The 26,658-nt window shown below is 36.5% G+C and overlaps 1 protein-coding gene and 1 pseudogene across 1 annotated transcript in view; both read left to right on the top strand.

Annotated features, from left to right (window-relative positions):
• The window catches only part of NAV3 (neuron navigator 3), a 371,014-nt gene extending 348,763 nt beyond the window's left edge, over positions 1 to 22,251 (top strand). The window contains exons 33-38 of the mRNA XM_059402414.1: positions 7,511 to 7,665; positions 8,695 to 8,766; positions 9,398 to 9,594; positions 10,547 to 10,665; positions 14,860 to 15,063; positions 19,583 to 22,251. Coding sequence (XP_059258397.1) covers positions 7,511 to 7,665; positions 8,695 to 8,766; positions 9,398 to 9,594; positions 10,547 to 10,665; positions 14,860 to 15,063; positions 19,583 to 19,702 — 867 coding nt within the window. The 3' untranslated portion in view covers positions 19,703 to 22,251. The remainder of the gene's footprint in view (positions 1 to 7,510; positions 7,666 to 8,694; positions 8,767 to 9,397; positions 9,595 to 10,546; positions 10,666 to 14,859; positions 15,064 to 19,582) is intronic.
• The window catches only part of LOC132020262 (peroxiredoxin-2-like), a 73,164-nt pseudogene continuing 66,655 nt past the window's right edge, over positions 20,150 to 26,658 (top strand).

Here is a 26,658-nt window from a genome sequence, read left to right as displayed (position 1 = left end):
TTGCATGGAGCACTGGGTGTGGTGCAAAAATAATGAATACTGTTATGCTGAAAATAAATAAATTTAATTAAAAAAAAAAAAAAAAGACGGGCGATAACAAAAAGACGGGAGATACCAGGCTGGTAGGGATGTAGAGAAAAGGGGACCCTTGGCTGTTGGAGGGATTGCTAATTGAAATAGTCAGTGTGGAAAACAGTGGAAGGAACCTCAAAACTTAAAAATAGTACTGCCATATGATCCAGCAGTTCCATTTCTAGGAATGTATCCAAAGGAAATAAAAATACTAACTCAAAAAAAATTTGCATGCCCCCCATGTTTATAGAAGCATTACTTAAAATAACTAAGATATGGAAACAACTTAAGTGTCCCTGAAAAAAAAAATTGGTGTATAGATACATATATGTGTGAGTGTGTGTGTGTATGTATATACACACAGTGAAATATTATCCAGCCGTAAAAAAGATGAGGAAATCCTACCATTTGCTAAAAATGGATAGACTTTGAAGGTATTATGTTAAGTGAAATGTCAGAGGAAGACAAATACTGTATCATCTCACTTATATATGGAATATCAAAAAAAAAATTACCTGAGGCAGAGGATGGGGGACAGGAATTGTAAGAAAATGGTTAAAAGTTACAAACTTGCAGTTACAGGATAAATAAGTACTTGGGATGTAATATTAAAATGATGACCATAGCTAACACTGCTGTATGACATACAGAAAAGTTGTTAAGGGAGTAAATTCTAAGAGTTTCTTTCACAAGAAAATTCTTCTTTCTCTTCTTTTTTATTGGATCTATATGAGAAGACGATGATAGCTGAACCTAAGGTGATAATTATCTCACGATATGTGCAAATCAAATCGTCATGCTGTTCACCTTAAGTTTATGCAAGGATGTATCTCAATTATTTCTCAATAAAAATGTTCTTAATGGAGTAGTTTATTAAGTCGCTATCACTGACCAACTGAAATCTAAGGCAGATAGCTGAGTTTCCTTTGGCTTGGTTTTCCCAGCTGTAATATGGAAAAAGTAGTAGGGGCATGGTAAGAGCTAAGAGTGTGGGGGTAGGTGGTGGGGAACGGGGGAGATATATATATGCAATTAATGTATAATAGCTTTCAGTGAAGATTTCTTTCACAAATATAGAGCCATTCAAACATGACCCCCCAAACTTTGTTCAAAACTATCTTATATGTTGTTTTCAAGGAGAGCAATCATGTACATAAAATATGCTGGGATCTCTTCAAGTTAAATAAATATAGCTCATGAATTCCAAATATTTCCTTGGAACTCATCACCCTTCAAATTTTTGAACCACCTATTCTCATTTCAATGAAATAGAGACATGTAACCTGAGGTCGAATATTTGACTCTTCTCTAAACAGAAGTATAAAGAGTAGAGTCATTTGTTTGCTTCAGCCTACATGTTTAATGCCTCCTGCAAACTCTAGGTCTCCTCAGAACGTTACTTAAAAAAGCATTTTTACCACCATTCTTTTTTCTTCTCTGCGAGAAAGAGGAAAGGATTATGTCTCTTAACCATCTTCAGTGTATTCTTTGAATTTCCCCCAATGTTGGTATGACTTTAGAAGTGACTTCCTTATGAAAAAAACAAGTGGTTGGTAAAAAGACAATAGATTTGTTATAGGAAACCATGTCATTTTGACAAAGTTGGGGATCACTTAAAATCAAATTTTTCATCAAGTAGAGTGATTTGGGCTTCATTGGGATGTAGTTTAACATGGTATAATAAAACATTTGGTAATTTACACTAATAAAATTTACACTTAGAAAGTTATTTATACTTATAAAATCGGCCTCACTCCTCACATTTACTGTTATATTTATGTTCTTTTTATTTCAGTCAAAAAACTGTTTAGTGTTTGGAGATGTTCTTAATCAATAATATTATACTAATTTAAAAAAAAATTGTCACCAAATATTACCAGCACTCTTATTTTCTTCTTTTCCTGAATAAAATCACTTGTGTCATTAGTAGGTGAGCTTAATGTTTATTATTACAAAAAACAGTGACAAATAAAGCCTAGCCAAGAGCATTGGAACAGAATTAATGAGGCTTGGAAGTAGTAATAGGAAAAATCCCTGGACAAATCATGTGGCATTTGGCATCAAGAAAGCAAAAAACACAACTAACAAACGTGTATTGTTTCTTTCTGTTGTAAGATCTGAATGAGCTGTCAGCAATGCGGGATACTGTCGTTGCTAGAGAATTTAGCCAATTCTTGCCAAATTCTCAGAGATTCTGCGATGGTTTTTGTTTGCATTGGTTTGCTTTTATGTGAGGAATGGGTAAGTGAGAATGGTATAAAGGAGTCGGGATGAGTAGTTGAGACTGTCTGAGGGGCAGCTGCTCACAGTGTAGATGTACTAAAGTAAAGTGAGAACGAGGCATGAAGTAATAAATCCTGTCCCTGAAAAATGAAGCCATGTCACGGCTGACGGGCGATATGCTAGGCTATAGGAAGCAATGAAGAGACAAAGCCAAAAAAACACTTATGGATTCAAAAAAATGTCAAACAATAAAACCACCAAAAGAAAAAAAATCTTTTCACGTGTTTGGTACTCCCTGCATTTTACATTCTGTCCCTCTTCCTGCTCTCGAAGTCCTCCCTCGATCTGCCAGCTGGGATATTTTGATCGAGAGCAGTACACATAAGCAATTACACTTTGTGACATTTGATCTAGTGAGCCCAGAAGGCTAGAGATGGATTTAGTAAATAATATGTGGCCAGATGAAAACACTTGGAATGTTAGGTAGGAAAAGATCAGAAAACTGGTCTTGGCAGATTCATTTTTTTGGGGCCTAGAGTCAAAACCGGAGAAGGCAATGATCAACAGCTTTTACAGAACTGCCGATTTCTCCATATATTTTCAGAGTATGGGATTCATCTAATTATCAATGTCCATCTGATAGGTATACCTGTTTTCTTTTGCCTAATTAGATCTTGCACATGAAAATTTTAATGCTAATGTATCAGTATTTCGATCTAAGATTGAATCCCAATTAAGTGATAGTGGGGATTATAAAGTGATTTCAAAAGGGTGTGAGAAAAACTCAAGTTATATGACAAAATTGTTTGTGTCTAATTTTGTCCACTTGCAGCCATAGCTTTCATTAGATTCCCAAAGGGGACTACTGCCCTTCTCAAGATGAGAGAGAATCATGAGAATCGAACGGCCCTACTTTCCCACAATCCCTCAGGGATGTCTTAATTACCAAGTTCAATGCCCTTTGCTTCTCTTCTCTGTATCTCTCCCTCTCTCCCTCTCTCTCTTTCTCTCTTTATTGCTTATGGATAGCAAATTGCTATAGACCATCCTCCCTTTCTAGAAATTCCTCTAATTTTCGAGATTATCATTCTGTTTCCTTCTTACCCTCCAGCAAGCTCCTTCTCAGCCTCCTTCACCTCCTGGTAAATGAAAAGATGACCCAATATTCTGTTCTCTCCCACTTCTGTTCTCACCTGCATAACTCCCCTCATTTCAATTTGCATTGATTCACATTGGACACGGTTAGCCAAGCCCACCCTCCTGAATAGGAGGCCTTTCCCTTAGCATACACGTATGTTTCTACCACATACACAAGTTTAGAAAACCCAGGTTCAGCTCTGAAAAAATACCAAATCCATCTTCTTCCTCCCACCAAAATCAACACTATCCCTGGGATGACAGCAACTGTTTTCTAACTGCTTGATTCACAACTTCTGTTAAATCTCCCTTCTCTCTCTTTCTGATTTTTCCCTTCATCTCATGAAAAATACAGTATCTTTTCATTATTGAATTCTGACTGCATTAAATCCTGCAACATTTTTCTATTCTTTTCTGTACAAAGTCAAAATCTTCCCACACCTGTACCATCCCTATTAAGTCCCATATTTTCTCTTGGCTTCAGCAGTTTTGTTATTCTCTTGACTGGTCCCTCTTCTCCTCTACAATATACTTACCACAATTAAATCATGATTCTGACTACATTACTCAGGACCCCACACAGAACATTCATTGTTTCTTTGCTGCCAGTAGGAAAAATCCAGTAACCTTTCAAATCATACCAGGTTGCAAACACTTCTTTCCAATTTACTTAACATTATTTATATTCACAAAACATATACTACTAGTTTCTTTCTTACCACGTTTTTTTTTTTAAAGATTTTATTTATTCATTTGACAGAGAGAGATCACAAATAGATGGAGAGGCAGGCAGAGAGAGAGGGAAGCAGGCTCCCTGCTGAGCAGAGAGCCCGATACGGGACTCGATCCCAGGACCCTGAGATCATGACCTGAGCCGAAGGCAGCGGCTTAACCCACTGAGCCACCCAGGCACCCTCTTACCACGTTTTTTTTATGTTTCTGCCTTTAATTATTCTTTTCCCTCTATTTGGAAAGCTCTTCTTCCATTTTTAAGCATCAAAACATTACCTAATCCTAAAAATAAAAGGTTAGTAGAAAATAATACTACCACCAGAAAGTCTTTTTTGGCAGTACAAGTAAGGTTTACATGCTTTGAACAAAATCTTTCGTGTATGCTCTTTTAATACATTTTTTTAAAGATTTTATTTATTTATTTGACAGACAGAGATCACAAGCAGGCAGAGAGGCAGGCAGAGAGAGAGGAGAAAGCAGGCTCCCCAAGGAGCAGAGAGCCCGACGTGGGGCTCGATTCCAGGATCCTGAGATCGTGATCTGAGCCGAAGGCAGCGGCTTAACCCACTGAGCCACCCAGGCACCCCGATACATTATTTTTTTAAAGATTTTATTTATTTATTTGTCAGAGAGGGAGGCAGAGCGAGAAGGAGAAGCAAGCTCCACACTGAGCAAGGAGCCCGATGGGGGACTCTATCCCTGGGATAAGCTGAAGGCAGGCGCTTAACCCTCTGAGCCACCCAGTATCGGAGATACATAGGTTTTGTGGTTTTTTTTTAAGATTATTTATTTATTTATTTGACAGAGAGAGGGGGGGGAATCACAAGTAGGCAGAGAGAAAGAGAGGAGGAGGCTCCCCGCTGAGCAGAGAGCCCAACAGGGGGGCTGATCCCAGGACTCCTGAGACCACAACCGGAGCCGAAGGCAGAGGCTTAACCCACTGAGCCACCTAGGCACCCTACATTGTTTTTTCTACTGTGAATTACAGTTTGGTTTTTTACACACACACACACACACACACACACACACACACACGTAACCCACTATTCTGGGTAATAAGCTTCTTGAATGCTTTTCCATTTCTAATTAATCATTATCTCTTTGGTATTTCTGTTACCTTTGATAAATAAATTGCTCTTTCCCTACTGAAAAAAAAAAGTTGTTCGTTCACATTTGTTTATGTAGAACGATCCAAATTTTTCTGCATAGATTCAAAGTCTATTTTCTTTTTCATTGCAACACCACTGCCATGCACAATTTCTCTTGTAAAAACAGAGCACTTATTTTTCCCCAAACACATCACACGCTCATACCTTCCAGCTTTCACTCTTTATTATTTGTACTTCAATAGTTTGTCCCCAAGGACCCTGTTCTCTGAACAAGTCTGGATGAGGTGCCTCTCTTAAGTTTCCCTGTAATGTTTTGTGCATTTCACTTACCACACTGTTTTTGTGGTTTACTTTTTGAACTGCCTTTCTGCTTATCAATTCTAAATTCCTGGAATGGAGAAATATTCTCTGAATCCTTAATACCAAAAGTACCTGGAGCATAATAAGTGCTTGCTAAGGTGTTTGGAAAGGATAAATAACTGCTCAATTATCATTTAGAATTCTACTCACTATTCAGAATTCATCTCAAAATTTCACCTCGCTATGTAAGTCCATCAGGATCCCCCAGTTGGAATTAATCCTTCTTCTTCCTACAGACCATGACTCCCCTTTTAACCTCTCTAATGGGATGTTTTGTATTGCATTTTGTACATTTATTAGTTATGTATGTACCTACCATAACCATGAGTTACATATCACCCTCCCAAGCTCCAGCATTTCCTTCTCTAGAAAGCTTTCCTTGAAACCTGCCACCTAGGCAAAATCTCCTCCCCTGACCTTTTGTAGCTCATAATATATTATGATATCGTATTCAAATTGATATCATAATATATTATGATATCGATTTATCATATTTAAATTTTAGTACTTAATGTGACCATCTTAAAGCCTACAAGGGAAGTCTTTTCAACACCTATGCCAAGAAAAGTACTTGATTCAGTCATAATTACTGTTCAACTTACTAACTTGAATGATGATCCATTATTTTTGTACACCTCAGGGGATTGTCTAGAGCGATGAATGTAGAAGATAGGCAGTCAGTGTTTTATAAATGAATGAATGACTTAACATGGGTAAATTATTGATATAAATTCCATTTTTGTCTTTTAAGATGAATGAAATTCTCCAGACTATTCATTAGTTGAAGCATATTTTTCTGTATTCTCTGATTTAGGCTATATTTGTTCAATGTGATTGGCTCAATGTAAGATATCCAGTGCATTAGTTTTCTAATAAATTTTATATTTGAACTTAATATATTACTAAATGCCTCAAAACCCTGGCCACTGTTTTCTTAACCTTTTCTTCTTTTAGTTCTAAAAGTAGTATTACAGACAGAGGGTGGCGACCTCTAGGATGAGTGGTTATCCATGTTCACCTACCTGGCTGCCAGAAATGGTTTTTTAACCCTGACCAGGATTTACAAATTGAAAATGTCATTGTAAATATGCAAATATTATGGAAATGTTCTTCCTGATTAGGATAATTTTAAGAAACCTAATTATGTGTCTGGCCTACCCATCTGTGAGAGCAGTCAATCAATGAACTGGTTATCATATTTAGATTAAAAGCTATTAGAAAGGAATAATACCTTAAAAAAAAAAAACAATAAGCTCAAGAAATGCTAAATGCTAATGTCAAGTGACCCAGGGAACCACAGCAAATTTTGTCTTTGTTTAAAATCATAGAAGCTGCATGAAGATTATAAATAAAAGCCATACATCTCTCTAAGTCCTGGGGCTGTGATTTCATGTACCCTATTGAAATGAACTAGAATTAAAACATTTAAAGTATTAGTGGAAATTTAGGTGTGCCTCCTTGGATTTATTATAAGGTTTGCTGAAATCCACTTTTACCATTGTAATACCAAAAGCAAGAATGAAGTCTCAATATTTATGGTTTATTATAAGAGCTCATACGCAGAACTCACTGCCCCCTCTTTTTTTTTTTCTTCTTTTTTTAAGGGGACACAACAACTGAGAAACATGCTTTTGTTTTCAAAATTTTCTATTTGCAGCAACTGTTCTGTATTGGCTTTTCTGTTTGCTCTTTTCTTTAAAAAATATATTTTCTCAGCATTATATTTCTTTACTTGGTTTTATATCAGCGCCATGACCTATGGGTTTTAGTCAAAGTTAATGGATGGCGGACAAAGTGTGCTATTCCTAAACTATGAATTGCTTGCCATTGGTGTAAATCGATCATTGATGTATTTGTTTCCTTTATTTTTTTCCAAGGAGTTGCAACAGTATCTTGCTAACCTGGCTGAACAGTGCAGTGCGGATAATAATGGTGTAGAGCTCCCTGTTGTAATAATTCTTGATAATCTTCATCATGTGGGCTCTTTGAGTGATATCTTCAATGGTTTTCTCAACTGTAAATACAACAAATGGTATGCTTGTGAAATATTTTGAGTGATGAAATATGAAAAAAATGACCAGATTTGTTTCTAATGTCTTTATGCCTTTTAAAACCTGTGGTGGATGCCATGAATTTAAGAAGGCTTCATTAATATTAGAACATATTCCCCCCCCACAAAAAAAAAATCCCTGTGCATTTCTTGAAACATCTATTTATTCATTCAGCAATTATGTTCCAGGCAACTTTTATGGAAACATGATTTACTTGATGGCGTTAGCTTCTGTGGATATGTGGAAGGTCTGGGAGACCAATGTCGATGACAGAACGTTTAGATCAAGGAAATTAAGAATTAAAATGAAGCTCAGAGCTCTGGTTTCACTTTTCCTCCATATCGAAGTTTAAATTCAACCTTCCGTAAAGATAAATTTAACGCGTTCAGATATATCATCATTAATGAGTCTAACTTTTAAAAATTTACAATGAAAGTAAAGGTTGAAGTAGGGTATAAAAAAATCTGAAAACCCACTAAAGATGGCATCTAAAGAAAGACATATAAGAGCAACCTAAATATTAGTTTTAATGGTGCAGTATCCCCATTAATCTCTGCTAGAGATTTTTTATATGTTGTAGATCATCATAAGATCAGCTTTGAAACAAGAATACAAATTTTCTCATCAAGAAACTTTAAAATACCTATGAAATAATGAAAGAGGGAAAATTAATGAATTTGATTATAATCATAAGAGTCACAAGACGTTAGAGTGAAATGAGATTACTGTGATTATTCCATCTAACCTTTTTATTTTATAGATGAGTAAACTCAGGCTCAGAAAGGTAAAATGATTCTCCTAGGATGCTAGAGCTGAAATTAGAAGCCTAAATCCAAATTTCCAGCTCAATGATCTTTGTTATTTTTCCACCTAACATTACAAAATCACCCTTGTAAAGCCTAATGTTAATTGGAATAATCCATATTTACCTACATTGTTTTTTAAGGTGATTTTAATAGACTGATCTCTTCTACCTTCAGCACATCAACATATTTAATTTTATTTTCCAGTCCATATATTATTGGAACAATGAATCAGGGAGTTTCTTCATCGCCAAATCTAGAGCTGCATCACAATTTCAGGTAAAGATAAATTGAATGCTTTGTTTTGTTTTGTTGTATTGTCTCTTTCTGTTTGCTTTTGGTTAGTGTTTTCCCGTTTGTACATTGACAGATCCTGCCAGTGGTGACCTGTGGTGTGAAAATAATTCTCACTTCTTCTGACACTCTTTCTCAAGCAGACATTTTGTGATCTTCAACCTGTAATTGGAATTGTTTCTTTAAAAAAAAAAAAAGAAAGAAAGAAAGAAAGAAAGAGAAAAGAAAAAAGAAAGGAAGGGAAAGAAATGTTTGTCCTGCTCACTATGTCACCAGCTAAAGTAGAGCACTTTTCTTCAAAGTGTGAGGAATGTGAAGAGAGTTCCTATTTCAGGATTTGTGATTCTCCTACAGAAGAGTACTCAGCGTGTAGACTCCCACTCACTTCTGACGCACATGAGCTTTGCTTTAGCTTAAAAAGAAAAGTTATTTTGTATACCTCTAATGCTAAGAGATCTCCTAACCCCTTTGATCATTAAAGTGAGCCACCAATTGACATAGGAACATTCTTTATTTATATTGGAAAGAGAATACCGTGGACTTAAAACTTAATTTATTTAAAGATTTCTGAATATATATATGTATATATATAATTTTTTTTTTTTTTTTTTTGTAGGTGGGTGCTATGTGCAAACCACACAGAACCTGTGAAAGGCTTTTTAGGTAGATACCTTCGAAGGAAACTGATCGAGATAGAGATTGAAAGGAATATACGCAATAATGACTTAGTCAAAATTATAGATTGGATTCCTAAGACATGGCATCATCTCAACAGTTTTTTGGAAACACACAGTTCTTCTGATGTTACCATTGGTGAGTTCCAAAACTGCAATATGCCATTTTCCAGGAACTAAGAGTACGTGGTAAGATGGCCAGATTGGATGGTAGAAAATAACAAGCAAAGCTAATTTTTTTCTTGCTCCCAAAGATTTAAGTTTTCTTTTTTCCTTCTGAAAGTTTGCCTTCTTCTAAGCTTTATATTTCTGATTAGATTCATTATGCTTGACAATTATGGTTTTCTAAGATTTGACTGAAATCACATGAGTTTAATATAGTCAAATATTTAAAAATTAGATAACCATTTGAAATAAATTATATCTGTTTAAATTCCCTTTTTATGATAAAAAACAAATTTTAGCCAATGGTTCACATCAAATATAGTTATGAGAGAAGATTTTAGTTAGAGATAATTTAGGTGTTTTGTGGATTATGGATAACTGAGTTGTTTCATATTTTTCATCAAGGCAAAACTGAATTAATTCTCTTTGGGTGGCATAAAAATATTTATTTTTCTAATCCTTCTAAAATTGCATGTGTAAAAGTCTCTTTCCTATTTTGCTGGATTATAAAGATATATTCACCAAAGATACAAGGTAAATGAAAAAGAAGAATTTGATAATTGAGATCAGAAGGCCAAAGCTGAGTCCCACTCTGCAAATAATAACATTTTATATTTGGGAATTTAGTTCAGCACAGTTTCATCATCTATAAAATGGGGCAGGTTGACTGGATTATGACCTTCAGGGTTTCTCTTAACTCTAATAAGTTATGTTCTTCTGTTAAGATTTTAAGGTAAAAGGAAGAAGAGTTCAGGAGATTGAGTCTTCAGAAAAACACACTTTGATAATAATCAAGATGGCTAAGATTGTACTTGTTTAAGAATCCTGCAAGATATATTATTAATTCCCCCCAAATTATGTCTCGAATATTTATGTGTTTAGGTTGTTACATGTAATGGTTCTCAAAATGGTTTGCTTCTTTTTAGGCCCCCGACTTTTCCTTCCTTGCCCTATGGATGTAGAAGGTTCTAGAGTGTGGTTCATGGATCTCTGGAACTATTCTTTGGTACCTTACATTCTGGAGGCAGTGAGAGAAGGTCTTCAGGTATAGTATTCAATATTCTTTACTGTTTAAAAACAAGCAAAATCATCCTTGAAAGCAAAGAACATTCTTTTCTCTGGGTATTTATACAGAAACTGAAGGCAAGAACTATATAAACATATTGGTAAAGTTTTAAAGATCAATTAGTATGTAACTATTTATTGTGTATTCTGTTCTGAAAATTAATACATAGGAGAAGGAGAAAACCTTTATTCCAACAACTACCCATTTAAGGCCAAACAAAATTATTGCCATGGATAATAGCAATCTTTTGAAAGCCAGCTAACTGGACAGTTCTGTATCTTATAAGACAGACATGTTAACATGGGCCTTGATCATTTCTTCTCTTAACATATAGTTTGCAACAAGTAGTTTCTGCTTACGGGTTCCCTGTTTTTAGTATGTTTCATTGTCTGAAACCCTTTAACCTCACTCATAGGATCCTTTACTATTTGGAGGGAATGCTCTACATTCTAAGGCAATTGACTTTTTAAAATCTATGGCAGGTTGATTTAGCAGCATTCCTGCTGTTCCTCTCATCTACCTCATGTCATGAGGCCCTACACTGTCTCTTCTACGTACTCTTAATGGAAAATTCAAAATACATCACTAATAAGAAAATTCTGTTTCTCAACAAAATTGACTATCTCCTCAAATTGGATTTGAGCTTTCATGAAATTGTAGAATTGTAAACCTCAAGGTTGAATCTTTAAGATTTTTACTTCATAATCATCCAGCTTATTGTAAAGGACCTAATCTTTTCTACAACTCCTCCAAAGTTTAGGAAGTTTTTGCTTAGGCATCTCTATCTCTGATTACTGCAACTGCTACTAGAATTAAGATAGAGTTCTTGATTTTCACATTTGTCATCTGCAATAGTGCTTTAGGTATTTACCCTTTAAAAAGTCACTGGTGATCTATACTCCTTCCTGCCCTTTCCTTCGAGTGGCTCACTGTCCTCACCTAGGAGAGCAGAATGGCAGTATTTAGAACCATCACGACGGTTCTGGTGAACACGATGAATAAATACTTGGAAGATGTGCTCAGAATCTTCAGAGATAATGATCCTAGAGCATACTATCTACTGGTTTTATTGCAGATTTAAATAATACAGTTTCCTATTTGAAGGCTATGAGCCAGTCTAGCCCCAGTTGTTGTTTGGTTCCAGTAAAATAAAAGACTATACCAAAAGTTTATATTTTTTAAATATAACATCTCACTTTTCTGGGTTCCTCTGAAACTGTTATGCTAAGGTGTGAGTTGATTTTCTCAATGTCAATCATTTTATACAAAAAAGAAATTTATGTGAAAGTTTTTAATAACGTAGAAGTCATTTTTTAAAAACCAATATTTATTTATTTATTATTTTTTAAAATTTCTTTTCAGTGTAACAGCATTCATTGTTTTTGCATCACACCCAGTGCTCCATGCAATACGTGCCCTCCCCAATACCCACCACCTGGTTCCCCCAATCTCCCACCCCCCGCCCCTTCAAAACCCTCAGGTTTTTTTTTCAGTTTCCATAGTCTCTCATGGTTCACCTCCCCTTCCAATTTCCCTCAACTTCCTTCTCCTCTCCATCTCCCCATGTCCTCCATGTTATTGTTTTGCTCCACAAATAAGTGAAACCATATGATAATTGGCTCTCTTCTGCTTGACTTATTTCACTCAGCATCATCTCTTCCAGTCCCATCCATGTTGCTACAAAAGTTGGGTATTCATCCTTTCAATGGAGGCATAATACTCCATAAATGAAAATTCTCTTCATATAGTTTCAGTATTAATAAGCTGTTATCCAAGTTTTTATATATAAAATCTCTTTATTTCCCATGTGTTTACTAATACAGATAAAGAAAAAGAAGACTGCCTAAACTCAAAAATAGCAATACCTAACACTGCTTAGCTTCCTTAAGTCTAATTTTTAAAAACTGCTTCAGTTCTTTTTTTAAAAATGTTTAAGTCAATATTATTTTAAAAACATTATCCGGAGAATTAGAATTTTATACAGCTTCCATTTAGGCAAAAGTATAACCCTTAGAGTAATACCAGTTTCCTAGACTAAAATTAAGAGTTATTTCAAAATTATTTTTGAAGAGGAGAAAAAAATGTCTCGTTTCTCTTTGTGGTTCTAGATGTTTAGTAGTAGGTTAGTGTAAAAGCTGAATCAACTGTAATGTGTAGGGAATATATGGGGGAAGCCCAATACCCAGAAGAGATAAGAAAAATAGGTAGACATTTCTCATTGCTATTGAAGGATGTGCTCAGCCATAAGCCCATTGGCAGATGATATTCCTGGGGTTGGTCCATATATGTTTTCTGTAAGAAAAGGAAGAAAAGGAATCATGTGTGTTATGAACAATCCCCTGGGACCTACTGGTAACAAAGAACCTTGAATTGGAGCAAGAGATGAAAAAAACAAAGTCTTCTTGCAAAGATGAAACTCTGAGTTGAGTGGAATAGAAAAATCTCTTTTCAAATGCATGGTCTGATGAGGAACCATAGGGAATGCTCTCTGCCAGATGTTCTAGTTGGAAGAAAACACTGGTGATAAAATGGATTCTGAGTTTTATTCTAATGATTCTACCTTTATCGAAATGGCAACAGCAAATTCATATTATTCTAATTATTTAAATATTTAATATTTTATAATTTTATAATATTTTAATATTTAAATCTTCTTTCCATTATTTTTCTATAACATCTGTTTTACACTGAAATTTAGTATTGGACCTATTTAGCATTTTATTGGTCACCTCCAATTTTGCTATCTTGTATGATTCTTTAAAAGGCTGGTATCAGTTGATTCTAGACCTTCATAGTTTTTGTGTAACATTTACTTTCCAAGAATGACACATTTTCCTTCAGTTAGCTTAAGTTGTATAGCAAGCTGTGTCTTTAGGTTTATAAAGTAGGTTTTTAACTGAGAAAAACTTTTGCTTCAAAACTCTCCCTAGCCATAAAAACTATGTATCTACTATATAGTGATAGTGATTGCTACTCCTGCCTTCATCTCCCAAGGGATATGCAGGTATCAGGACCTGGCCTGCTTGCTTGCTTGCTTTCTCTCTGTCTCTTTCCTTCTTTCTCTTTTTCTCAAGGCAAGGCTGACACAACCTCATACAGTTCCTCTGGGAGAAACCTGAAAGATAACTCAAGGCAATTCATGTACCTGCTGTGGTGTCAGTATCCACCATTTTGCTGTTGATCACTGAACCACAGTAGGCCATGTAGAACACCTCCCAGGGTGCTGAGACCATATATGCACCTGGTAACCAGGCTTGTAGGAGGGAGGGAGGAGGAGGTCAAGGCAGGGTGGGGGGAAGTACATCATGGACCTAGTTTGCCCATGTTACTGCCCTCTTCTCTTCATTTTAGCTTTTCTTTCTGTCCCCCTGCAGTCTGGTACTTGTTTATAAAGTCCATTCTACCTCTGTTTCTGCAGTGTGCCCTTCCTAATTAAAAATCTGTAACATGTCTTACATTCATCTTCTCCCCTTTCCTCCACTACCAGCACTCGAGCCATTATCATCTCTTTCTTACTGACTCCTTGCTTCCTTTTGGGTCCCGACAACATGAATGCTTTCATTTCCCATTTTCCTCTTCTTTTACTGTTGGCCTTATAAATAAACATCTAAAAAGAGTTTTTACAGGAGCCAATGAGATTATTAGAGGAAATTAATCCAGAGAAAATGATTATCAGAAAAATTATTTTTATTTTCAAAGAAACTTTGAGTGGAGTGAGGTTAAAAAAGAGAAAGTGTCTTACTGTATTTGTCATCTTTGCAAAGTGCACCTTAGTAGAGAACTCTGTTTAGTGCCTAGCACAGCTTTCTTCAGTTCTCCATCACTGGAACTTTCCTTCCTCAACTGTGAGTTTTCTTTTGGTTTATAAAATCACTAATAAAGATAAATATGGGCAGTGAATTCTATATGCATTTAAAATAAATCCCCTTTGTACTCTTTCCCAAATGCTGACTACCTATCCCAGATGTTCATCTTTATTTTATCTCTCCTTCAAGTTTAAAGAGAGTTAGGTGGATGGACATATATTTATAAACTGGAAAATTGTATATGGACACAATTCTCTTGAAAGTTCCATAAGAACTCAATGTGCAAAGGAATCACTCAATTAGTGGTCACCTGTTTTACTGAGTAGGAATGTAGTAGATATGTATTAAATATGTGATCATTTTGTAGATGTATGGAAAGCGGGCACCTTGGGAAGACCCCTCAAAGTGGGTGCTTGACACATACCCATGGAGCTCAGCATCTCTGTCTCAGGATGGTCCAGCATTACTTCAGTTGAGACCAGAAGATGTTGGGTATGAGGGCTGCATATCCACTAAGGAAGCCACAACCTCAAAGCACATTCCACAAAGTGACACAGAAGGGGATCCTCTGGTAAGAAGCTGCTGTGTGATTCTTCCAATATAATCTTAACTACAGTGTGTTGTCATCAATATTTAGTCATTTGTATCAAAGATACTAGTTATCTTAGGTGGTATTTGGGACTGCTCTGATACAGGTATTCTGTTTTTAACTCTTTCCTTTGGCTTACTTTCCTTAGGTTAAATTCTTAAAATGAAAGACCAAACTTGTATGCTTAACAATCAAGAAACACTAAAACCGGGCTGAACTCTGTGACCATAATTTTTATTTTATTATGCAGAAAATTATGTAAATTAATAAGTCTTCAACATTACATGACTCAATTCACTAGGTATTTAAGAGAAAACCGGATTTTGTTCTTAATATAATATTTTACATATATCAACTATTCTGACTAGATTTACAATTTGTCTTTTGTTGCCTTCAGTTGAGAAGACTAAACTGACTTGGAAATCAAAGGGAAATTATTCCCCCTGATTCTCCCTGTCTTTCTTAATTTGTAGTTATGTATGGTTTAATAAAGGTCAATAAAACTCCAAACTATGATTACTCTGATAATATTAAGTAAGTAGTATTATTAGGAAAAATATTTTATTTTTCATGTATTTTTTTCATGTTTATAGATGAATTTGTATAGATTGGTTTCAGGTGTAATGCATTTATTAGCTTACCATTCTATGGTTACAGAAGTCATTGGACCTGTACAATCAATACAGAAAAAAAAAATACTGAAATAAAGGCCATTATGTTATTTAAAACAAAAAAGGAAATTATTAAAAATCATAACCTATGACTATACTCAAGAACATAAAGTGATTTGATATTTTTTGGAATATTAGTATACTCACAACCCAACATATATACATTATCATCTCAGCTGACCAGACTTAATATTTTAGTGGTTATATGTGAACAAGATGATAGGTTTTTAAGATCTTTTCCAGGGCAAAAGACACGTGCGTGCGCAGAGACAAACCAAACACACACACACACACACACACACACACACACACACAGGCAGAAAATTGTGCATACTATTTCAAAGGGTTCCGTAGAGTCATGGAAATATTTACAAAGCTCTTTTTAGAGTCCAGAGAACTCATATAGGACTTCCAAATTGGACTTTTGCTCTAGACCATAAAATCCTTAAGGGCCTGGATCTTTCTTTTTCTAACAGGTAGTTGGCCCTTTAGCTCAGAAATTACTTGAAATCAACAGTAATGGAGGAATTGGTCTAATGCAGTATAATTGTGAGCAAATACTAATTAATTGCCTATAGAATGGTTCATATTTAAGAGAAAATATTAACTTTACGATACAAGTACGGGTTATTACATCTGAATTTTATAAACTCTAGTCTTGCCTTTGTGTGTTGATATACTGTGTCTGTTCCAGGTAAGGAGAAGCTTTATAGAGTTTGTTTTGAAAAATTAAACTGTCAAGTAAGGAACCCTCACAGGATGCCCTCAACTTCCCAGTTCCGATCAGCTAAACCCATCTAGCACTCTTCCCTGGCTCTGAATGCTCTTATCTTCTAGTATGGAAAAGAGATCCAAGGTCTCCCATACTGAATAAAAACGGGCTAAAAAATCTGATTCTTAAATGGCTGCTCAACTAAACCTCTTCAGAAACAGGAGATTATGGTGTGCTAAATAGCAAAAGACTTATCATCTAAAAGTCAATCTTTGGATCAGGCACCTTCTGATAAGAAAATAAATATTCTATCTGCTTTTATTTTGTTATAGTTCTATAATTACTGGTATCGAGTAAAAATATATTTGCAGTCCAATCTAAATCAAAAATATTTGGAAAAAATCCACTATTTAATGTCAGAAATATGTTGGATATTAACAAGGATACAAGTTTTTGGTGCATCTCACAGTATTTTATTTCTCATCAACAAACGCATTCATTCTTTCAACAAGTATTAATAAGTATATCCTCAGGGCTAAGACTTGGTAGATAAATTAAAAAGATAAATAAAATACCATTTTTGGTCTCAGAAGCTCACAGTTCATTACTGGAAAGAGACGTCTACCTATATAAATTATAGTAAAATAATGGTAGAGTCGCATGCTAGATAAAGTTGTGAGTCCACAAGGAAAAAGCTTTATAAAGGAGGAGACTCTTAAGCTGCGTCTAGAAGGAAGAACAGATGTTCCATCATGTGATTGGATGGAATACATCCAAAATTAAGGAAGCAGCAGGTGAATTTAGAACACTGTAATAAAAATGAATATGAATAAAAACGCTATCTGCAGATGGATGGGATTAGAACAAAAAGGGCAAGAAAAATTAGAACTACAAAAGTCTGCAAGAAGAATGAGAGCTACAAAAGCCTACCAAGGCTTGTTTATCTTTATAGGATGTTAAAACGTTATCACACAGATAATGAAGAGCTATCAAAGGTGTTTGGGCAGGGGACTTATGTTAGCTGGATTTGCAGGTTATAAAGATCTCTTTGGTGACAGAGAAGAAGACAGATTAAAGAAGAGAGGATAGAGGCTAGGAGCCCAGCAGATTGGTAATAGCAGAGGTGATAAGGAACTGAGCAATGTGTTACAAATGATAGACATTATATTTATGATTATGAATGTGGGGAAAGCAGAGGAGAGGAGAGGAAGGACATTCTTTTGCAGAGAATAATGATCTATCCCAGTGACTATTGGATCATATTTGTAACCTTGCCCCCTCTTGTAATCCCCTTTGACTTGAATGCACAAATCAACACTATGAGAAGGCAAATTAAATCCCATGTGTACATTTATGATGAATCTAAGACTAGGAACTTATTCTAATAAAGCGTATTTACTATACGGCACCATTTAAAAAAATCAAGACTTTCATGATGCTTCTATTATACCATAAAACTTTTACAGCATTCAGCATTCAAGTGATATTTGCCCGAGGTTAGAATCATAACCCTTAAAATAGACCTCATTTATAATTTCTACTCTTAGTAAATCAGGAGGACACTCAACACACAATGGTGTTTTACAAATTATCTTCACCCAAATGCTTGAACATAGAGCCAGTGACTAATGATGGAGGAACTGACATCAGAAAGGAGGGAGGCTATATGAATGTGCATGAGGAGGTGTGGGTGAGAGACAGAGAGAGAGGGATAAGAAGAGAGAGAAAGTGCATGTTTATGGAGACATTTGGCTTTTGCTTTATTGGGTTTGATAGGCTGTCTCTAACTACTTTCATTTCATATCTGTATACAGCTGATTTAATAAATTCAGAGAGTTAGCCTAACAATTATATTGAAAAATGTTGTCCTGAAGAATATTAAAATGATTTTAAAATATGCTATCACTGTAGCCTCTCTGTCAGAAAGGCCTCCTTGCTAAAATTGTTGATTATCATCTATCATCTATTTCACAAGCATTTATTGAACATGCATTTTACACAGAACACACAAGCATCCATAGCCTAACATATGTCTAAGGAATCCTTTTTTTTAGATTTCTCTTTTTTATTGGATCAGATTCTCCAGGCCTCTAATTTGGAAAAGAAAAAAAAAGGAACAACTTGGATTACTTTATAAAATAATAAAATGACTGTGCATTAAACAATATAAAGATTAGGACCACTTCTAGAACCCCTCGACAAGAAAACAAGTCTTACTTCTTTCATGAAGACCCATGCCAGTTTTCCTGCACTTTCTAATAAAATCATTGAACAGGTTATCCACAATTTGCTTTTAAGCAATCTTTCCTTTTTCCTCTAACAGTGGATCTGCAGATCTATCAAAAACCAGCAAGCTGGCTGCCTTTTATTTTGTAGTACATGGAAACGCTGGCTGTCTTTCTCCCCAGGTGCTTTCAGGCGTACGTCCCTTTTTCTGGAACAAACATTACCATTGCCCTATCAACGGGGAAACCCGAGACAGCTGCTATTGTTCCAGAAGGTGGCTTTTGTTTTCAGTGACAGATCAATCATATTTTAGCCAGAAATTCAACAACAACAGAAACTTGACAGTGATCCTCTCCCTCTCCCTCTTCAAACGCTCATGGTCGGCTTCATTCAGTGACCCCTTTCGAGGTCAGCCCCTAAACAGCAGATGGTGCGTTTGTGTGCAGCAGCTGGCGTCATTCCACTCCATCCCCTCCTTCTCTCGCGGGAGCCCGTGCACGCGCTCGCGCGCGCGTCTGCGTGTGTCTGAGCAGCCACGACTTTCACTTGCCATTCCATGCTTTCTGCTGCTCCGCGCCAGAAAGCCGAGAAGCTTGGCGTGCTCGCCAGCCACGAGCCCACATGTCCAGCTGTGATACAGTTTCTTTCCCAGTCGCCCTGCTGGAGCCGTATTCATTCACAACCCCAAATAAAAGAGCTATCTAGAGGCCCTGTTGGGTCCTGATGGTTTGGTGTCGTAGCCGTGCTCGGGCAGAACCGCGGTGGGAGCCGGAGGCGACTGCGTCCGTGTGGCTCCGGGCTGTGTGTGTGTGTGTGTGTGTGTGTGTGTGTTATGGGGCTGGCTCGCTCACTGCATCACTGCCTACATCGATGTCTCTTTTTCTTTCTTCAGATGAATATGCTAATGAAACTCCAAGAAGCAGCCAATTACTCGGGCACACAAAGCTGTGACAGCGATAGCACCAGCCACCATGACGACATTTTAGATTCATCTCTTGAATCTACTCTCTAGGGGGTGAACGAAGTTAGGGGAAGAGAGGATGCTTTGGCTAAAGGTTTAACAAGGAAGGAAGGTATTTTCACGAAACCACTGCCAGTATGAAAGCACCCTGTCAAGGGCCCTGACCCAGAGTCCTGGTCTCCGAGGAGCAGAGCGAAGTCTGAACCGCCAAGATGCTCGATTGAAATGCAAGCTTAACTTTATTTTATTTCTAGGCATTTTTTTTTTAATATCCGTGGAGTGGTGTCCGGCTCCATTACTCAACTGGAAAGGACCCTAAGGACAGGGCCACTGAATAGATTGCACATGGGGTAGCCAAACTGGACTTTCTGTTTTTTCCTCTTTAAAAGTTTACAATGCAGCCCCTTTCTTTGTCCCTTCCTTTCGTTTCCTCTGGGGGGGGGGCCCTCCTCCCCCGAGCGGGGCCCCTTCTTCTCCGTCCAGCCTCCCTCGTGCCACATGGTGCTGGTCACAGGGCTCCAGCCGCGTTTGTGCTGTGCGCTCACCCCCGTCCGAAACGAAGCCAAGAGGCCCGTCCTCCGTCAGCGCAAGCGGAATCGCGCCACCGCCCGGCAGACGCGAGCACGGCAAGCTGGAGACGTGCCAATGTCATTCCTAACTGCCACGTTCACACGATGTGCTCCGCCAACTTTCTCGTGTATGAGTCACAGGTTTTATAAGGTTGTTTTTACCACAGGTTTTATAAGGTTGTTTTAAACCACCTGCCCACTCCCTTAACAAGAGTTTTATACCAATTATTAATCAACACTGACAAAAGGCTTTCTTAGGGCTTTATTCGTTGGAGCCTTTTCAGTGAAAGAAGGAACATTTCCTATGGTGCTGTCTCACTGCCTTAAAACAGATTTCTATGACAGTTTAACAGTTGGTTTAAATCCTAAACCATTGGTAATCTTCACTGTCTTTTCATTTCTAACCAAGCAACACAAGTTAACACAGTAGCCTCACCTCTAGATATCTGTTTCAGTTTTGGGGTCTGGGGGTTCTTTTTTTTTTTTTTTTTCCTTTGGAAGAATTGGACAAGAGAAAAAAAAAATCAGTGTTTTTGCTTTGGGAATAGATCATCTGTCCTCCAAAATGTTCAAGTTAACCCAGAAACCCTCTTTGACCGTCACTTCAAAGCAAAGACATGTGGCTTACCTCCATCCAGTTCTAGGCAAAAGAGTTGTAGAAGGAGGGAGAATGAGAATTCTTACCCAGCAGAGCTGGAAGCACTAGTTGCAACATGAGCACAACTATTTGGCTTTTCCTCCCCTACTCTTTTTATTCTTCTTCTTACTAATTCTCTTGGTTTTGAGCATGTTGTTTTGATTACTATCGTTGTACATGAGAAATTCAGCATTAAAGAACACTGAAGCAGTGACGTCACTGTGGAAGCGGAAGCGTTTATACTGTAAAAGAAGGTTAGATTTGCACAGTCTACTGGGTAGGTATTGTAAATAATCATTTAAAAAATCTTGCACAAATTGAAACAAACACACGCACACACACAAATGTACTTTAATCCTGTTGGTGTTAAGAGGTGTTTCACTTGCTGAGATTTCCTGTACATTGCAAACAAATACAGAATGCAAACCCTCAAAGCTGTTATTATCTGGTGTGTTTGTCCTGTATTTACAGTGGTTATGATGATGCAGGAGCTATCAGTGCTAGAATGAGCATGCTTCAAAACTGTTCATGAAGCCAATACATTTTTGGAAAAGTAAAAATGTCCGAAAGTGCATCTGTTGTGGCAGGCTTTGAAGAGCGTGCATGAAAACCAGTTGGGATCATGGGAGAAGTTACCACCACACACAAGAGGACGGGGTTTTGAGTTTTCCGAACCGAAGGGCCAGGCCATGCTGTAGACTTGTTCTAGGCGTGCGAATATTGGTTGCTTTCGTGATGTGCCATTGGTGCTACTCTCTGTGACCACCCGTGGGTCAGTTGCTAGAGAACAACAACAACACGAGACCTCTGAGCCCTTTTCAGAGTGTCGCTAAGTCTATAGGTCCTACACGGTGCTATTGCCCCAAGGGAAAACTGAACTGAATTTATGCACATAGAATTGTCACCCTGACTTTGAAGCCTCAAACATGGATCAGAGCTGTCGTAAAACATCAGTATATGTAGCTGGATGAGTGACTAGTTGCCCTTGTATGATACGTGATCTAAAAGAAATTGCTAATCTTTCCCTGTCATTTTGAGAAACACAGTCCAAACATGATCATAAACGCAAATTCCTGCAATACATCCCAGTAGGTTCACCTAGTTTACAACTTAAACTAGTTTGTGAAACATTTGTCTGTATACATTTTATATTTTGTACATTTTTGATGTAACATATCATGTAAATAGGCAGAAACAGTGAAATAAATCATCTGAAAAGTTTTGTAGTCTTTGTAAAGCCCCAATAATAAGTACTTGGTGTCAATGGACTTAACTGGATGATGTATTTTCTATTGGTTTATTGTTCCTCTAGCTTGTAAACCAGCTTGCATATATTTTTTTGCAAATGTGCACCCTGTATCTGTCTAAATTATTACTTTGCCATTAAAGTGGAATTATTTATTGACAACAAGGTGTGGTATCTATATATGGAGGAAAAACTGAATAATCGTGCACCAAAAGTGTCCAGCCTTAAAATGTTGCTTGTATTAATTTTTTTTTTTTTTTAGGATTTCATTAATTTGACAGACAGATCACAAGTAGGCAGAGAGGCAGGAAGAGAGAGAGGGAAGCAGGCTCCCCGCTGAGCAGAAAGCCCGACGACGCAGGACGACGCAGGGCACAATCCCAGGACTCTGAGACCATGACCTGAACCAAAGGCAGAGGCTTTAACCCACCTAGCCACCCAGGCGCCTCTTGTTTGTACTATTTATGTGCCATCAGTAGGGATGTATGTAAATGTTTCTTTTATATACCTTAGAGAGAGGATCACATAGCTTTGAGTAAATAAATTAACTAAAGGCCCAAGATACACTTTTTAATGAAGTTTATTCAGTGAATATTTTTAGAAAACTCTCACTAGTCTATCTAAATGCTTGATTATAAAATAAAAGTTAATATAAAATAGAAAGTTGATATTAGTTAAATCAACTTATTAAGTGTTTCTTTGCTTATATTTCACTAAACCCTCAACTAAACTTTTAGTTCTAAAAGATTATGTTAAAGCCAAATAATTTTTTGGTGGTGCTTAACTTTTAATAGAGATTAGAAAAAGAAAACTCCCTTTAAAATTAGACTTTTAAAAGAAATATCTTGAGCTACAACCCCAGTAATAAGAATCTACATTTGGATGATACACGTAGGGTTTTGGTTTTTAAAACAGGAAAACTTTTGATTAGGACAGTTGTGGAGGGGGAAGGCATTAGTTAAATTGAGTCAATCATCCAAAATTGATGCATTCGTTTCTTCATTCACAGTTTGGAAAATGAAGGAAATTTCCACCTTTCATTCTAACCAGGTAAGCACTGAATTAATACAAAACTTGAATACAATTTTGACACATGCACTATAGGAATCCCGCTGTCATTCTTATGTGTGTGATGTTGGCCCGTTTACCCACATTCTGGATGCCTCCATTTCTCACCTATAAGATACTGATAATAATAGTGCCCCCCCCCTCACAGAGTACCATGATGATCAAGTAAGTTATTATATCTAAATGCCTGGAACAGTGCCCAACATTTACAAAGCCCTCCATAGATGTAGCTGCTTTTACAACTATTATTATAAACTAATAATTATAAAATATGTATTAGACTATTTTGAAACATTCTTGAGAACAATGTGTGAAGCATTTCAACTTACTAAAATTTTTTTTAAAGAATTTATCTTTTAATTCCCTCATTTAAAAAACGAAGTTTATAGTAAATGTATCTACCTATAGGGATGCTGGGGGATTAGGTTTGGATCTGTAAAGCGTTTAAAACAATGCCTACTCAGGAAAATTTGAACAAATATTAGCTGCTGCAATGACACTGTCATTATAATAAGTTAATTATATCCAGTAGTACAACACATATTTTCAGGATTCAGTTTGTAAATACATCCAAGGTAATACCTTAGTCTTGCTAAAAGTCCATCTTCCATCCAGTTTTCTCATCTGTAAAATGGGATAACTATAATATCTCTTCATAAGATTGTATTCAGGCACTGATAGAATGAATGGCCAAATGTATTATATTTGAATTTGGAGAAATTCAGGTGCTTTTATTTCAGCCTTTTAGATTTTCACATTTAAAAAACCCGTACATTTTTGTAAGAAATAAGCTACCTTAAAAACTGTTAATGCTATGCCTTTGATAAGCTAAGATGTTTTAAAAGAAGCTTCCATTGTGTTTTGTTTTTTTTGGATGGCGGGAGGCACTAACAGATAAAATATTGCATTTCTGAATGCAATGTTATTTTTAATTTGTTGGAAATGATCTTGATAATGATGTGGAGGATCTCCTCCTGAAGTATCCATTATCTCTTATTTATGCAGACACTCATCAATAAGAGAGCATATTCATAGTTAAGCATAGTACATTTTGAACTATAATCTTATTAGAGGAAAAATGAAAGTTCTCCAGTTGTTTTCCATAAAATTGTAAAAAATAACAATAAACTCTTGTTACTGGAACTTTCAACAATTCACCTTCTATTCTAGAAGAGCACAGTATTGAGCTGAAGTTGATGAACAACTGAGTAAATAATTTTTTACATTCATTACATGTTAAAATGAAAACCCTGTCAATATCTTGGGTTATATTAATTGTGGTATATAATTAATTTACCTGATCCTCTTTACTTTTTCTGCTGCGACTGCTAGAAAATTTACATTAAATCTGTTGCTATATTGGTGACCCACATATTTATATTCCTATTGGCTATCATATCCTAGAAAAACTGGTCACTATAAAATGTAAATATGATCACCCCCCCTATCTTTTTTATATTTTGTGTTTATGAGTAAGATCAAAATATCAAAGAACAATTCCTTGCTTGATCTCGATTTTGCTTATCCATTGGTTTTCTTTTTCACCACATCCAGTGCCCCCATTTTGGTTGCGTTCTGTATGATGTTAACCTAATTATAGACCTAGAAGGAATTCTTGAGGCAATAACAACAACTTTCTAGACAATTTAGCTATGAGCACACGTCAGAGGTTTATTATAACCTTCCTGCATGGGAAAAACCTCTAGTGGGCCAATTTAAAAGTTTCTCTCCTAGTAGAGGCATTTATAGACTATACAGATTAGACAAAAAATACTCAGTTTCAAGGTCTGCAGACTCGTGGCTGTCAGATGGATGGATGTATGAGTGATTGGTCTGCCAAGACCAATATTGATCCCACAAATAATTAAACAATTATCAGAGTTCTAATTTATTCAAATAAGGAGATTACTAATTATATCAAAGCAATAAGGTTTTATCCCAGACCAGGATTGAAATAATATTTCTTTTTTCAGTAATTTACTTCCTTTTACCCCAAGGCCCTTATACATTCTCCAATGCTATTACCTTAGACAAGCCTTTCTGGTTCTTCAGACTAGGTCAAGAATCTGATTTATTGACTTTTCTAGAAATTATATATAATTATATTCTATAATAAGATAGATATTTTATATGCTTATCTTATGCCACTTAATTGTTCAATTTTAAGGCTTAGAATATAGTGCATTCTCAATACATATAAATTGAATAAAAATGTTTCTGTATGTGGAGAAGGCAACAGAACGTTAGCTTCTGTAAAGCAAAGGTATTAAATTCAAGAAGAACCACTTTTTCAGGTGAGGAGCTTCCTGGGAAGCCAGATTAATTAGAAGCTATGTGGTGACCAAGGAAGGAAGTAGATAACCCAAGGGTTTGTGTAATCTGGTAAAGACAAAATACTGCCTCACACTTAGAATTTGTTTTCCCTTTAGATGTAATGTACTACATACTTTCTACCAAGTTTTCTTTTTCTTTTTGCTTTTCAAGTCCTTTGAAGATTACTTGGTTATATATAGTGCAATTTAAATGTGTGGGGTTTTTGAGGAACGGATGAAACAGTTGGAAATGTAGCACTAGAGCCTTGAAGACAAGTGGAGGCTGAAAAGATCAAAATAGGAATCCTTAGTATAGAAATGAAAAGTGAAGTTGTGAATTTCATTTTGGGATGTTTTCCCACTGGGAAGATCTTGACCAAGTGAAGAAGATGGAGACTAAAATTTGAGAGATGTGGGGGACATCTTTATAAATCATCTAGCCTATATTTTTCAATTTGTATAATACGTAACATATCTTTGCCCATTAATGTGCCATTTATAAAGGAGGGGTATAAGGGAAGAAAAAAAAAAAACCATTGAATTTAGAGTCAGAAATCTTGACTCTCATCATGTTTTGTGATTTTTCTAGGAATAATCAACTAACCCATCATTTGCATTCATCTAGATTTTTATACCCTAAAGATGGTAACTTTAGGGTATATAAGATAACTAAAGGCACCCAGTGTAGCCGCAGTCATTCAAGACATTGCAATGCAAAAGATGTGTGTTTCTCAGTTCCCAGAAACCATATTCTCAGGGGATAGTAGAAAATTTAGAAGTCCTGTCAGAACCCATCTGTGAACACTTCAATGCTTGTATTTTCAGTAGTTGTGTCTGGTTTGGTTGGTCTTAATGCCGCGTGCTGATGTGAGGCAGCAAGTATAAGCTTGTTTGAGAGGTTAGTGTCCAAGGTGGAGAAGCGGGACCAAACTCTCTGTACATTACTAGAGTGGAGTGCAGAGATTATTTGCAGAACATCAGCACCTCTTAGAAGGTGGGCTGCCTAGTTCCAAGGCAAATGGCTGTCCTGGTATACAGCTTCCATCCCCTCGTCTAGCCCTCCCATGGGTTACCACTGTTATGGGCACTGGGCAGGCTCTTCAGCAGGTTGCTAGTGGGGCTAGAAGCCCTGACGTTCTGATAATGATGGAGAAATGCTGCCCAGAAACCTGGTA

Source organism: Mustela nigripes, chromosome 6 (genome assembly GCF_022355385.1).
Source record: "Mustela nigripes isolate SB6536 chromosome 6, MUSNIG.SB6536, whole genome shotgun sequence".
Classification (NCBI taxonomy): Eukaryota; Metazoa; Chordata; class Mammalia; order Carnivora; family Mustelidae; genus Mustela; species Mustela nigripes.
This window is presented reverse-complemented; position numbering and strand designations above follow the sequence as displayed.